At 43.1% G+C, this 15,830-nt stretch overlaps 1 protein-coding gene across 4 annotated transcripts in view; it reads left to right on the top strand.

Annotated features, from left to right (window-relative positions):
- Window positions 1-3,978: 3,978 nt before the first annotated feature.
- Window positions 3,979-15,830, top strand: part of LOC113167426 (neuron navigator 1-like) — a 68,758-nt gene continuing 56,906 nt past the window's right edge. For 3 of the 4 annotated variants that reach the window (XM_026368035.1, XM_026368033.1, XM_026368032.1), the window contains exons 1-3: window positions 3,979-4,163; window positions 7,372-8,259; window positions 9,417-9,508. In XM_026368035.1, the coding sequence (XP_026223820.1) occupies window positions 7,379-8,259; window positions 9,417-9,508 (973 nt within the window). In that variant the 5' untranslated portion in view covers window positions 3,979-4,163; window positions 7,372-7,378. The remainder of the gene's footprint in view (window positions 4,164-7,371; window positions 8,260-9,416; window positions 9,509-15,830) is intronic. The other variant, XM_026368037.1, reaches the window with a different exon arrangement.

The raw sequence follows: 15,830 nt of genomic DNA, 5'->3' as shown, positions 1-15,830 counted from the left end.
TGTTAAAGGTCACTCAGACGTGTTTAATGGATGACAAAGCATTAATAGAAATCCACTGTGAAGCTGCTAGCTAATACAGACAGTGATTAAAGAGCATTGAGTTCTACAATGCTACCATCATGTGGACATTGTGGGTACTTACGTTGCATTGTACGCCAACAAACAGCAATATTTTTATTCCACATTGTAGGAATGTAAGCCTGCAAATAGCAGTTTCTAATATTGTTACTAATTTTGCTTATTTTTTTCGTGATTAATTGGTCTTTTAAATGTAAAGGATAAGCGTGTGAGTGTGTGTGTGTGTTTGTAGGAGAGAACAGGTAAAACAACAGGGAGGAACCAGAAATTAATAACACAAAATCAAAATATCCCAAGGGCAGAACTATGTGTGTGTGTGTGTGTGTGTGTGTGTTCTAGTACTGGCTTGCTGTAATGTTTGAGGAACGCCTCCATCTAGTGTCATCAATGCAGCTGCACATCGTACTGTGGAGACAAACTCAGCTGATGCTGATGCGTTTTGAAAAACGTGCTGCGGTAGTTGGACACAAATACACAACTGTTTCCTTCCTCTGAGCTGAGATAACCTGTACTTTCTATGTGTTGCGGATTAGCACTTGTTCTGTCTTTTCACATCTGATAACCCATGCACCAGTCAACATGTTAGACCCCCACCTCCCACCTCCCACCCCCTCTTATCTATCCAGATTCTGCCCGGGGGTGACAGTGACACAACTGTTCCATTGTGACGGCAGCGTCTGCCAGGGTCCGTGTCACGGGGGAGTTGACATGCTTTCGGGGGCATTAGAAGATTATTTATGTCATTAACCCCTCACCCCTTAACACACATACGCACACATGTTGCAGATGCTGCTACTCTTACCCATAATCCCTCTGTTATACGTCTCATTGAGACAAAGCAACAGATCATGTGAGTGTGTTCTGTCCTTTTGGCTGACGTTAGAGTGTAACACATTTGAGTCTTCAAGTGGGAGCTGGAAAAACAGAAGAGGGGCCTTGGCATTAATGTGAATACCTGCAGGTGAGCATTTATTTGATTATACTCTAAATAAAATACTTACTGTACATGTGTTGGAAAGTGTGTACGTGTGTGTTTGACACAGAAGATGTTGGAGGTTCTTGTAAACAGTATATGTGTGTATACGTGCGTGTGTGTTTTCTGGACAATGCGATGTGTTCTAATTCCATTAATCAATTCATCATGGTTGGTTGAACAATTGATTAATTTACAGTAGATGCATGCTGCAGTTTAACTGGACACATTTATTGTTATTCATGAAGCCTGCAGACCTAGTCAAGTGTGAGCAGGAGTAAATGTCTGATCAATATGTGATCAGGCAGAGAGCTCTCGGGCTGCACTTTATTCAAGATTAAGTCTGTAAAGATGCCTGCAGATGGTTCAGTCTAATGATTTACACTAAAAGAAAAACATGGAAAGCGCCTAAGAAAAAGATACTACTGAATATAAAGAGTGAAAACAGGGCACTGCTGGCATGTTTTATGGGTCTGATACTGTTGTGTATCACGGCCTTCATTAAATATTCAGCACTGTCCCTTATGTCTGTGTGTCAAACTGTAAGCTAGCACAGCAGAAATATGAGAAGAGGGTAGAATAGACAGAGAAATGCAGAGGGAGTTCGAGGGTGACACAGGGAGAGGCACACAAGCGGGGAGAGAGCAAAGATTGGAAAGCAACAAACAAGGAAGGAAAATCACAAAACAACCAGGTTCCTTTCTATTAAACTCATCGTCAGTATGAATCTGTGTATGTACCAAAGGGTAAACACGGGGAAATCTGTAGAAATATCTGTGACGGTTGTCAATAACAGAGTTGAAATCACAGTTTTTCCTGGATCAGCTATTTTCAGCAGCCGGGCTCCATGTGATGAGATTTTTACGGTGTGGTTTACGGTGATGGTCAGACCGAGTGCAAGGTCAGATCGAGGATGCACGTGTGTGTTGTTACTCTGTATTTGTCATCTGGTGAAGATGTCAATAGAGGCTTTTTTACTCTGCATGCGTTGATTTCCATCGCTGCCTCCATACCCTCTCCTGATTTGTATGGCCCTTATTTCTTTCTCTCTCTGCCTTATCACTTTCATTAGAGGTGTGGGACGAATTAGAGGAGTGATGGATCCTCTCCTTCTCCTCCGGCATGCTCATCCATGTAGGCATGCGCGCTGAGTACAGATATAGACCTCAGATGTATGTGTGTGCTCGTGTGTGTGTGTTTATGCGCGTCTGAAAATCTAACATTAGCCTATAGGCCTGGATGTTCTTTTTTCATGCTGCTTTTCCCTAACCACCAATTAGACAGTGAAAGCGGGTTTGTCACATTTGTGGTTACATCTGCTTAATTACAATGTATTACTCACACCACATTGGCTGCCGTGCATGAGCATACACACACACACACACACACACACACACACACGCACACAAACACTCACACACACACACACACTCATCCAGCTAATGGACCCGCCTGAGCCGGGCTTACATTTCACCTCACAGAGGGAGGGAGCGGAGCCAACAGGTCCATTACTGGGAGGAAAAGAGAGAGAGAGCGAGAGAGATTGGGTTGGAGGAGAGGGGCGGTGATATGGCTGCGGGCGTACTGCGGCAGCAGCTGAGCGGCATGACGTGATAGAGAAGTGGAGTGACAGACAGAAACACACACACACAAACGCACAATGCTTGCAAGTCAGGGGCCTGCCGGGCAAAAGTAGACAGAAGCAAAGGCAGGGAGTGAGGCTGGACGCACTCAGCAGCATACAGATTGGAGACAAACTCACTTGATTCTTTGTATCCTGGTGCGTGCAGAGGGTGAGTGTAAGCTGGTGTTTATTTCACATTAGTTAGTGTTTCCATTTCACACCACTGCCATTTCTGCTTGTATTTGTGTTATTTGGACAGCTCTTGTGTAACTTCCCATATTTGTGCGTTTGTTTTTTTGTAAATCCAACTAAGAGCGCTTTGTTTCCTGCTCGTTTCTTTTCTTTCCCTGTGGATTTTGTGTAAATGAAGCACTAAAATTGATGTACCATGAACATGTTCGCAGTGATATCACAATTAGCAGGCAGAGATGGTGGCAGAGTGGAAGAGAGAGAGACGAACAGATAGAAAGGCAGAGCTTAAGTGGGATGAAAAGAGAGGGAGAGAGGGGATGAGAGAGGTGGGGGTGTCCTGAAACCAGCGATGACATGATGCGACCAGCCTGAGTCAGCACAAAGTCAGTGCAGCATGTATAGCATACATACTGTAGTGTGCATACGTGCTGAGAGTGACCTGTCATAGTGAATCAGAATGAAAGGACACAGTTTGTGCATGCATGGTGATGTTTGTGTTGTTGGTAGAGTGGGACTGCTCTGATTCTCTGTCCTGATGGGATTGTGTGGGCGCTTGTCTTTGCAGCACTAAACTAGCTTTTGTATTGATTGACATCTGGTGAGGATGTGTGTGTGTGTGTGTGTGTGTGTGTTTGTGAGTTTGTGAGGGATTCAAACTTCCTCTGTAGAAATCTTAACACTTGTGACTCCATGTGTATGTGACTGGGTTCCACTCTTCTTACACAAGTCTTTATTCTCAGTCAGTGACGTCGTTTCAGAACTGTTAGAAAAGAAAAAAAAAAGAGTCACAGCTCCGTGGCACTCAGCAGATGCAAAGTTTCCACATGATTTACAGTAACTACACTGTAAATTCAGTGGAATTTGTGATGATGATCCACTATGTGTCACTGTGGATCACTATGACCCAAATTTCCCTTTGGGATATTGAGTCATGATAACAAACTGTTTATTGTTCAAACATGTGTGTGTGTGTCTGTGTGTATATATGTGATGACTTTTTTGCACCAAAAGATGAGAACTCTGATTTCATCAGAGAAAGTGACTTTGAAAATGAGTCACCTCGTTACGGCGGCCTCTGATTGGCTGAAAATATTGTTCCTGTTTGTCACAGCTTCCTGTCTCGGTGAATGGAGAGTGCAGTGCGGACCAATGGGAGTCCGGTGGTGAGGATGCAACAGTGATCCAGGAAAAAACACCCCATTGTTCCCGGGACGTTGCAGAAGTGTGACCTCCCTCCTGCCGGCTCTGCCTGCTCGGCCTAACCACACACTGAAGGACTCAGTACTCCAGTGAGAGGTAAGACACCAGTGGGCCACCAGATCTGGCGCGTGACATTTCCTCATAAGGGGTTTATGAGCTTCAGATGTTGTTTTTATTCTGTTGTGACTGTATACTAAGAAAACGGAGCCTTTCCAGGAATCCTAGCTGCACATTTTAATGTTTCTGCAGCATTGTAAGTCACAAGGCTCCTGTAAGACGATTTATGACAACACATTATCTCTGTTGTTGTTGTGGTTGTTGTGGTTGCTGTTGTCCTTATGGAGGTTATTATATAAATCTATTGTAAACTTTCTAGCTTGAGTGTCGCAAACAAAAACACTGCTAATGTCCTTCGCCAGACAGAGAGCTCTGTGTTACTACCTCATTTATTGATTTTGTGATGAGTCAGAGGGTGCTCATCGCAAGGGGGAAGGTACATGCGAGTGCATGGTTTTGTGTGTGTGTGTATGAGGAAGGTAATGCAAGTGTCAGTTGATCAGGTCAAACTCAGTTCATGCTGCATGTGTCATGGGACAGAGAAGCCAGAAGTCAGAAGTCAACATCTAATACTAGCTATCGTGCTGCCCTACTTTTTTCTCTCTAACCATAAAAGACATATGTAACTGTCTGTATGTAACTGAGGTTAAAGATGTTTTTATCAGCTCATGTGATGTGACTCCTGGTTATGTGGCTTAAAGTTAAGCTTCACAATTGCAGTCTCTAATTGTGTAGTTGCACAATATATCCAGCAGAGGTCAGTAGCATCCTTGCACACTGACCAAGTCATTAAATTCAAGACCCTTGTGATTCATGGGCAAATATTTGTCAATGTTAAGGAGGCTAAAATATGTTAAGGACATAATCGAGCAGCAAAGGAGTCAGTAAAACCAGATATTTCAGTGTGATTGTCTTTTGTAATTTATTTTCAATGGTTGGAGCAGAACATATAAAAGCTTTCTTTCTTACGTCTGTCCTTATGCTAGAAACAGACAGCTGATATGTGTGCTGTCATCAGTGTTGGTAACATCTTTTATTAATGTCACAAACCAAAATTCATATATACTGTACTGTTCTTTTTGTAGATCTTTTGACAACTCCACAAATATCTACACAGATTTATGTAGCCAGGCAAATTTCAAGTAGTTAAACCCTCAGTGAATGAGTCAACAAATCAACAAACTAGCGTCCTAATGATTAATAAGGCACTTGTAGAATAGAAGGATAAATAATTTTGTGAGTTTTGCAGAAAACATTCCCTACATGGGTAACAAGAAGGAATTACAGGAATCAAAATGGATTTGATTGTTTTTCCTTGCATTTAGCCGCTGGTTTCAGCATGAAGAGATGTTTTATTTCTGATTTCTTTGTCTACAGCCTGAGCCTCTGCGTGTCCTTACATGGACTGCTGTAGTATTGGCATGACCACCGTGAATCCCCAAGGAACAGACAATTTCCATACAGATAGACACATCGCTAGACTGCACCTGTGCTCTTGGAAATCCTAGTAGGAATTGCAGCAGACAGACAGAAATTCTGATGGTTATTAGTGACTCAGCCTCCCGTGAGAAAGAACGAGAGAAAGAGAGACAGAGAAAGACAGAATGGGGGTAATGGGAATGAGGAGTAGCATGAATTTATGAGGAGAAATGAGGGGAAAGGAGGATAGATGATCACATCTGTCTCTGTTTACCTTCTGTAGCATCACTGCTGCTCTTCATTAATTTTGAGTAAACTGTGATGGAGCACCAGTCCTTAGCACGACAGACATTTTCTGTGTCTGTATGGCTCACATAGTAAGAACGTGAACTCAAGGTCTCCTGTAACGTATAACTTTAGTCTGAGGAGTCAGTCTCTTTCTGCTGCGGGGACCTTTTGCTCAGACCACAGTCACGTTCTGGTGCGTGTTTGTGTGATTCACATTACAGTGTGTGCAATACGGCGATTAGAGATGCTGTGAAGTAATCCAACATTTTATCCTTGTGACTTGGACGGCTTAATTTGATGCATCTCTGCTTCAGTAGAGACAGCTTCCCAAGAAGTCTTCTGGCAGCAAACGTTCTGCTATTTAAGAAAGGGCAAGTAGGGTTAAGCGTTAAGTCTGTGAATTTGTGAGTTTGCGTGTGTGTGTGTGTGTGTGTGTGTGTGTGTGTGTGTGTGTGATAGGTTATAATCATATTTGTACTGCAGTGTTCCAAAGCAAAAGTGCAACGTGCGAAGTGTCTTTATATACTAGTAAGTTCCTACAAATACATATATTCAAGCATTTTCTCAGCCTGAACAATTTAATTCCAATAATTTCTCACTTAAATGTAAATGTCAGGACCTGTAACGCTACAAATGAAGTAAAAAAAAAGAATTATGATTTGATTTTATACCATGTGAGATATAGTGAATGAGGTTTAACACTCTGATGAAGTTCTTACGTTCTATAAGGATAGTGAATTAATTTGGTATCCGTTCCTTTCCAAGCAAACATGTTGTTTCCTCCCTTTCCCCCTCTCCTCCCTGCCTTTCTTCCAACTTCACACCCTCCAACCCTCTCTCCCTCCAGCAAGCTGCCCGAGGTACTTAAATTATCTGATATCACATGAAAGCTTTCGCTTGGCCAACATTCACTGTGGCTTGCACAGAACAGAAGTACACGAGGAATATTAATCACGCTCTTATATTTCTTGGAATATCTCTAAATATATATCTAAATTGAAACAGCGAAGAAGGTAAGAGAAGCTGTGAATCTCTGGAATCAAAGCAAATCAGGTGAGGATGATCTCTAACATCCTGTGAAGCGGTTTGTCTGTGAGATGTGCAAGTCTGTGTTTTAGTGTGTTTGAATTCATTATGTGGAGAAAATCTGTTATCTGAGAATGGAGGGCACTGGAAGCAGCTGGTAGGCGTTGTTGTGAGCATGTGTCTGTGTGTGTGAAGCTGTTTTTTGTGTTTTCAAGATCCAGCGGGCAAATGTGATTGTGCGTGCGCAGAAGCTCCATTCCTTGTTGAAAACAAGCTCAACTCGTGGTTTATCGTGACTTGGTCATTTGTGCTCGATTCACATGTTCAAGTACTTTGGATGTTTACTTAACTCTGCATCAAAACGTTCTAGTCCACCTGATTGAATCAGTCTGATGGAAATGTCGTCTCTAAATCTTTTGTCACTAGTAGCTTCATATTGTTGCTATGACTTTTTCTTCAAAGTGGAGCATCCACCTTTAACTTATCTTGTGTGTCTTTGTGTTTCTCTGTTTAGGTCAATTATGAGTGGGGGAGTCAATGTTAAGGCCCCCCGTGGGCCTCCTTCTTCAGGAATCCCACTACCACGTAGCCTGTTGACCTTTTCCCCCAAAGCACACTCCCGCCACCAGGCTAATGACCTGCCCAGGGCCTCGACTCAGACCCCCAGACACACACCCACACACACTCCTACACACACACCCGTGCAATCGCCTTCACTTTTACCACGTAGCTCTGGGATCCCCGGGCCTTCCTCCATGGACCGGCTGAGAGATGCTAGTCTGAAAAGTCAACTCTTCCAGAGGACGGGAGCTCTTCCTGTTTCCCAGGTGTCTCGCTCTGCTTGCAACAGCCCACTGACCCAGCGCCGGACAACGCCCCGACAGTCCAAAGACACGCTGGATCTGGTAACACCTGCCCTGACTCACACGCCAACACAGATACTTCATCATTCCAATCGCAACAGAAACACCATCACCAACAACAACCAATCATGGGGAGCCAGCAACCCGTGTCCTCCGCTCCAGTTCAGGAAAGGTGGCAGCTCCAGTATTTTATCCCAGGAAATAAGCGAAGGCATCCAAGGAAGAGAGGAAGAGTTCACAGAAAACCACCCAGCCAAGTCTGCCATATTGAACAACAGTAACCTCTCATCTCTCCCTGAAAGAAGCTGCGAGGACGCCATCAGGGGTCACAGTGACTCCACCAGCCAATCGGACGAGGAGATGGGGACGCCCGAGGACAGTAGTCCGGCTTCCACTCCTGGTCCTCTGCCGATGCCACCCATCACGTTCACCGTGCCAGGTATATCCAAGATGGCGGGTCATCAAAAGAATCAAAGCCTAGAAAATGACGCGCACACACACAGGGTCAACATGGCGGCTGTGGCTCCCTTTAGCTACAGGTGAGTGGCCTGTGCTGACACACACACACACACACACACACACTTTTCTTTTTGAGTTTATTAACACTTCCCATCATCAGCCCCTGTTCACTGACCCCATTGTAAATCCCTTTCCCTGTCATTATCATATGATCATGCTCTCACTTTGTGGCTTCTCACTACCCCCCTTCTACTGACATATATTATACAGTCTAGATATTAGAACAGCCCCAGAGGTCTGCTGTGGCAATTTCTGTCTAATTCCTTTGTATCTCCTCTAGTCATACAGTTGTGTGCATGCATACACACACTTGGTGTTTTATGGAGCAGAGCTGATTCTTAAAGTGTCCTCTTGACAGCCTCTGGGCTGACTCATTTTACTGTTGTTCTCTCTCACATACACATAGTTTCTCACAATGCGGAATAAAAACAAGAAAACTGTGAATCTAATTTTGTAAGTAAAAAAGACATTGTACTGTGCCTGGTGTGTTGGTTGAGTGGTGTGTGGTGCTTCAGGGAAATGAGTCAAGCTATGGAGAATGAGTACATGGGACCTGATTTGCCAAGATCCTAAATGTCAAGTGCTGAATTGCATGCATTTGTTGGTAAACATAGCCCATAGTTCACCCTACAGCTCCAAATTCGACCATTACGCAGGCAGTGGTAAGCATGTGTTTTGGTTGCATTCTTTCATTTCCCCTTTGTATCCTACTCTTATAAATAATATCATCCATCCATGCACAAGCAGATTTGCATAAAGGCACAGATGCAAAACTTACAGCATGCAGTATTTTGCTCATTTCAAAGATGCAATCCTCAATTTCCATGCTAAGTAGATTAGTTTGTCTGGTCTCTGTCGAGTTTTGTACACGCACATCTTTAGTACATCAGGTCCAAGGAATACAACATTTATAAAATAAATATTTAGACAAAATGAAGATATTTTGAGTCCATTTTTAGATTAGATTTAGTTTTTCCTTTATAACGATGCAGTGCTTTGTGATTTATCTGTGATTTTCTGGTGCTAAAATTTGCTTTTATGGAAATTATTGTGACACATCTGCAAAAGTAAATTTCCTTCTATTGTCGTACACAGTAGCATATGTGTTTGATTGTAATAAGCAATTTGCATGTGGAGTAGCAGATGTGACAAAGCTCTGTTCGTAATGTGTTGACAGACTGCGGATGCAGGAAAGTGATTTTTCAGTGGATGAACTGAGTGACTGCTCGTCTGGATCCATAGAAGTCTGCTGTGATGACCTAACACCAGGTTTGATGCACTCACACATTTGCAAGTTTTTGCAGCAACAAAACACACATGAATTCTCCTTTCTCTCTGCATCCTCTGCTGAACAAATCTTGTAGTTTGACTGCCATTTGTAAGGATGTCGAGCAGCCAAGAGCTCTTTTGGCAGGTATGGATGCCTACTTTCTGGCAGCTGGGCGCGTTTACAGACTCACAAATGGCGTCAGCCAGGTCGTACTAGCAGCCAACCTTTGGAACCTGAATAGACTCAGTGAAGTCTAAGAGGCAACCAAATCTCTCTCCAAATGTACTGTATGCCTGTCACTCAGCCTTCTCGTCAGGCCGCAGCAGCCATGTTTGAAGTTAGGTAGCGTAATTTGTGTGTATGTTCGTGGCCCTGCTTGATGAAGAGATGGAAAAGAGAGATGGACTCAGGATGTTAGGATGAAGGACGATGACGGAGGAGATGTGGGTCATTAAAAGGCTGAAATGGGGCGCGTATCAACTCGCTGCCAGAGAGTATTACATGCACATAGATTTCAGTTTCATCTAAGAGCTGTCGAGGACCCTTCCTCCGGTTGTGCTTTCTCTCCATTCCACTCCCCTGCAGTTCTTCCTCTCCACTTTTATTGACCTAAAAAGCCACAGTCCCAGCATGACCCTCTTCCAATCCTTTTGAGTAACAGTTTGCTCAGTCCCCACAGCCATTGTCATGGATTGCTGTGGTCAGTATGAGTCTAGAGATGTGGGTATGCTTCAGAGATATGACTTTATCAGTGGCTCAGTGAATCATCTTTTTGATGTGGTGTCAGATGACTAGGAAGAGATGGACTGCCTAGCTTTGGAATCCTGCTGCCCCATGTTGGTGTGGATGAAACTTTAATGTCTTTGCAAATGAAACCTTTTAAAAGTTTTTTGGTTTCAACCAGTTGGTTGTGTAAAGTGGGCAGGGGCCAGCCCTACTCTTTAAAGGCATCTGGCTGTCTTGGGACTGTGTCTGTGGTATTGTAATTGGTCCCTAGCAGGCGCTAAAAACAGAATTAAAGTGTCCTTAACTCCTCTGAAGCTGCTTTTACGTGGAGGGTGGGCTGACACCGTAATAACTGTAATTTAGGGAGCGGAGGAAGTGAGGGAATCACCGAGGACGGCAAAGTTTAGAAGGAAGAAAAGAGAGATTGAGAGGGGGGAGATGAAAAAGGGGAAACATAAAAAGACAGACTGAATGTCGGTCAGATATTTTCAAACTGAGAACTTTGATTCAACCCAGAACTCAAGGTCAAATCGTGATGTGACGTAGTTATTCTTGTGCTTAGCAACTGTGGTAAGAGAGTAGTATTCCCCAAATTGAATGTTTTCCATATGCTTACTTTCAAACAGATTGAATCAGGTGTAACATAATCAGGTCTTACGTCGTCTCTCCAAGACCCTAATGAAGCCCTGAACATTTTAATGTCACTGTAGCACCATGTGCTCTTTCAATTAGACCACAGACCTCCTGACCTTGTCTCTCTCTCCAGAGAGGCGTATGGGAGTGTGCATTCATGCCCAAGCGCATGTGTGTGTACGTGCGCTGATGTATGTATGTGTGACAATGTCCAGATGGTGTTTGAAAGATAAATGTGATGTGGACGGTGTATCATTTTTCATCTCCCAGCGAGGGTATGGCCTGGTATTCCCAATGGACACTCTCAGTCTATCAGTCTATCAGCACACACACACACACGCACACACACACACACAAACACACACACCGTATAAGCACCTGCAAACACATAGGAGAACATGTACAGTGCATCTGGTTTGATAACTGTTTCCCAGGATATGAAACACTGTACACAGGCTCACAAATTCAGTGACATCATCCAACAGTGACATTCAGTTTTAGTTTTTGGAAAACTTCTGTCTGACTTGTTCCTTTGAAACAGTCGCATGAGATGAGCCAAAACAATAAATTCACTAAAATCAGTGGCTGCCAATCTGCACAGTTTTATACGAAATTGGTTCATGGTCTCAGCTGCCTTAATTCATTTTTATATGTCCTGTTTTGTGAAGAGAGAGAAATACATGTGTTAATTCAGTGAAATTAAAGACAAAAATCTGATAATATAATTATATTTTAAACAGTATCTAGAAATGTGGGATAGCCATCTTTGTCAGTCTACCTTCATTCCAATAATAATAATAATAGAGTATGACGATGATTATAGTGAGCTGATACGTTCATCATACTTCTGAATCCATTCTCTTACTGTGGATCAATGCAATAATACTCTTGCAGATCTCACAGATTGTATGTGTGAGTGTACACACCTGGAAAAGCTATAAACATCTGGATAAATGCTTGCTTATAAATAAATAACAACATATAAAGTATAAGTAGAACAAACAGTAAATCATGTGTTTATTCTTCTCAGGACAACTTTGACCCCAATTTGGGGTGCAGCGAGTCTGGGTCTCTAGGTTGTGAACGTATCGAATCAGCTTTTAGTTTTTAAATTTGATGCTCACCATCCCTTTAATGCCCCTGGACAGTCCAGTGCATAGCATTTTGCTAACCCCGGGCTGCATCTACTCTTAGACAGTACATAATCCTCTTTGGCCAATCTAATCAGAGAGAGACATATGCCGATTTGGCGTTGTGATGAGTGGTTTAGTAGATTTAGGAAGATGATCAGACATAAGCGTGGACTAGATTATGTCCTCAGTCATCACCAGGAGTGTGAGGCAGTAATCACTATTTAGGGTTTAATGTTATGCCCTACTCTACAGTGTGTGGGACCCTAACTTTCTCAGGAGTTCTGTAGCTGAAGGGACAACTGAGGTGATGACCCAGTTGTTTATGTTTGGTTTAGGTGGGTAATTTGATAGGAAGGAACATCACATGAATGAAGAGGAGGAGTAGAGAGAGTCTTTTTAATGTATGAATATATATACTGTAATTCAGACGTATTTGTATCGTACATGTGTGAATAAACATAAACAAATGAACACAGACGTACAGAGAGGCTCCTTATTTCCCCCATTCATCTCTCACAATGAACCATCCTGCCCATGTGCGCCAAAAGAGAACTGCCACCTCCTCCTGTGTCCTCGTCCTCCTTCTCTCTCCCCCTCAGGACATTTCCTTACAATGTAGGAGGCACACAGTAATGGCTGCATTAGACAAAATGAGAGATGAAGAAGGAGAGAAAGAGGGAGAGGGGTGACTAGAGGAATGGCTGAATGAGTGCACACTCAAGATCCTTTTTGACCTCTGGGGTGACTCTCTACCCAGGGAGTGAAGTTATGGAGGCAGCCATGTGTGTAACCTCTCTGTGTCTCTGTGGGACCACACACACGCCCACGACACAGGAAGGGAGCCACAAAGACGTCTATCTGTCAAATTAATAACCCATGGAGAATCAAGCACACATTCACTAGACAGGGGGCACATTAATTTAAGAAGAATCTGAATGTTTTGTTTTTTTTCACTGTAAATTTTCATTACATGATTTTTATATTTAAATTCTTCATTCACCTATTGTTGCATATGTTGCTTCAGCAGTGGCGGTTTCTTTCTATCAAAAGATGCACACACACACACACACACACACACACACACACATGCACACACATGCTCATGATATCTATCACTGCTATATGCACGCCACGCTGTAGCCAGGCAACCAGCCTCTGCTGCACAGCATTATGGGATACCCCAGGGAAGTGTGCTGAGAATGTCAACAGTAAGGCATCTGCGAGGGACTGTCTACAAAGAGCAATACATTTAAAAAACTTTTTTTTTTTGTTTCAGTTTTTTATTTTATTCTTCTTATTATTATTATTATGATTTTTTTTTGCATGTTGCAATAAATTGTGTAGCAGCAGGAGGCAGCTCTCAACTATGCATGATTCAAGATGAGTGTGTGAGACATTAGCCCTGGGAAAGAATGGTGTTTTTGTTGGATTAGCATTTGTACCTCAGGAATCAGGAGTTAGAATGACTAATACACTCAGACTATTGTCATGGATAGCCTTTAAGTGGCTGATTTACCCAAATGCTTAAGCCAGTGACTCATGCTGTGCATCATCAGCACTGAGTGAGACAGCCAAGGAGATGTCATTGTGCTAAAACTCCCTCTGTTATTCACACATACATTTTTGACTCAGACTAGGAATCCACACATTGTACGTATCAGGTTTCCATTGCTGTGTGTAAACAGGACATTAATAGCCATGTCATTGTGTCGGTGCACTACCAATGTGTTTGTGTGACTATAAGCCTTCCCTTGTTTATGTGTGTGTCACCGTGTGGTATTCTTTCCTGTGTCCTGTGGACCCCATGCGTTAGTGTGTTAGCGGACATAAGCAAATGCAGCAGGAGTGGCGAGGCAGTGAGGCAGGATTTCCCCTCTCTGTCTTACACGCTTCCTCTGCTCTTCTGGCACACATACAGAGATCCTTCCTCACTCCATCCACCTCCTCTCACTTTCCTCATCGCCTTGTTTTCTGCGTTATATTTTTGTATTCTTTCTCGCCAGTAGCATCAAATAGGCTCCTCTCATCGTGCCCACTCCACAGAGTTCTGATTCACTCCCTTTTATTCATCTTCTATTCACAGTCACACTCTTTCATCATCATTTTCTTCTCACTTTGCTGCTCTGTTCTCACTTGTCTCATCCTTAAAGCAACTTTCTTTCATCCTTGTACTGTACTAAATACAAAAAGGCAAAACAAGAGGAACCAAGAGGGAGTGAGTGACAACAGGGAGTGGGTGAAATTAAGAACGCATGCCATCTGCTTTGTTAAATGACAACGGTGATTTTTAAAGTTTGAGGAGCTCTGATGTAATTGGTTACATCCAAGGCAGCGGTCAGTACTTTTCCTTTTAAAGCTGGAGACCTTGTGTAACCTTGTAAACATGCATATAATATACCACAAAGTGTGTCTGTGTGTTTGTCCTACTGGCTACTTCACATGACTGCTCTGTGGAAATATAATGGTGAAGCTGTTCCAAACTGTTTGCAGACGCTAGGGCAAATATACTCACACCATGGACCGAGACACCCTGTCTCTTTCTCTAATGTCACTCTCTGTTTTCAATCTATCCATTCATCCCTATATCTCTGTCAACCTGTCTCTCATACCCCCCTTTCCTTAAAAATGTATTTATGCTTGTATGGAACTGTTTGCCCATCATGGTAATGAAAATGCCAAGGCTCCGGCCACTGTGGTCACCCCACAAGCACTCACACACACAACACAATATTTGAGTCTGCAATGTGCTGAAAGTGGAGGTTAATACTGAGTGGCAGCACTCATAACACCCTGAAACTGCCAGCCTCTCTGATGTCAGGCCAGATTGCTCAGGTCAGTCAGACATGCTGCACAGACAGCATGCTGTATGTGTATGTGTGTGAGTGATAGAGAGACATTAAGCAGGAGAGTGAGAGAATATAGGTTTAAATTAGCCGTATATTAAAGTCATTAGACTGTGGAGCCGGAGAGACGAATACTGGAACAAACAAGTAGCTGTCTGCTGCCAAGACACACTTTACCTGTTTGTATACGTGCTTTCAAGAGCACTGACGCGTGTCTTTGCCCCTCGTGCATCTGTGTGCCACACAGACGTGCCTTTTACATGGCCACTCTTGTTTGACTAACCTTAATCCCTCATCAGGGAGGTATGAGAGCTGACGTACAGCACCTATTAGCCTTAAATTACATCTCTTACCCTACTAGTGGCCTGCTATCAGCCCCCAGAGCACCCATAACTGTCACCGCACCGCCCTGGCCTGGGTGTTCCATAACCACCTCAAAATTGGCCCCTTTATTAAAGCTAGCTGCTTCTAATTAATGGTTTTGGCCTTTACACAATAAAACAGCCAATGTATGTCTGTGTTTTAGTCTGCTATTCAGCTCCTGTACTACACACATGCATTCAGGGAAAGCATGCTGTGCATGTACCTTAATGGGTCATTTTTAGGTTCTGCTGGCATCAGATTGGTTACTGTTGAAAAACGAGCCGTTGAAAGCGTACCTCTCTAATATTGAGTTTGAGCAAACAGGACTTGTTTTTGCTCTCGTTTAGCGTCAACCGATTTATGCAAATATAACAGAAAACCGGCATTAGCCCAGCAGCCTGCTTGTTTGAATACTACTCCGAAATGTTTGAGACCTGATAGCATCATATAGCTGCAGGCACTCCTGCTTGCATACAAGAGAAAGTGAAGTGCAGTAGTGGCAATACACCCAGAGCTCAGTGAGCCAATAAACACTTTACCAGTTAAGTGACAACACCTGTATGCAGGATGCATTAATACACAAAAACAACAAGTAGTATTGATTGGTAATAATGGACTTAAAG

The sequence above is a fragment of the Anabas testudineus genome, chromosome 7, assembly GCF_900324465.2.
Source record: "Anabas testudineus chromosome 7, fAnaTes1.2, whole genome shotgun sequence".
In the NCBI taxonomy this organism is placed as follows: Eukaryota; Metazoa; Chordata; class Actinopteri; order Anabantiformes; family Anabantidae; genus Anabas; species Anabas testudineus.
This window is presented reverse-complemented; position numbering and strand designations above follow the sequence as displayed.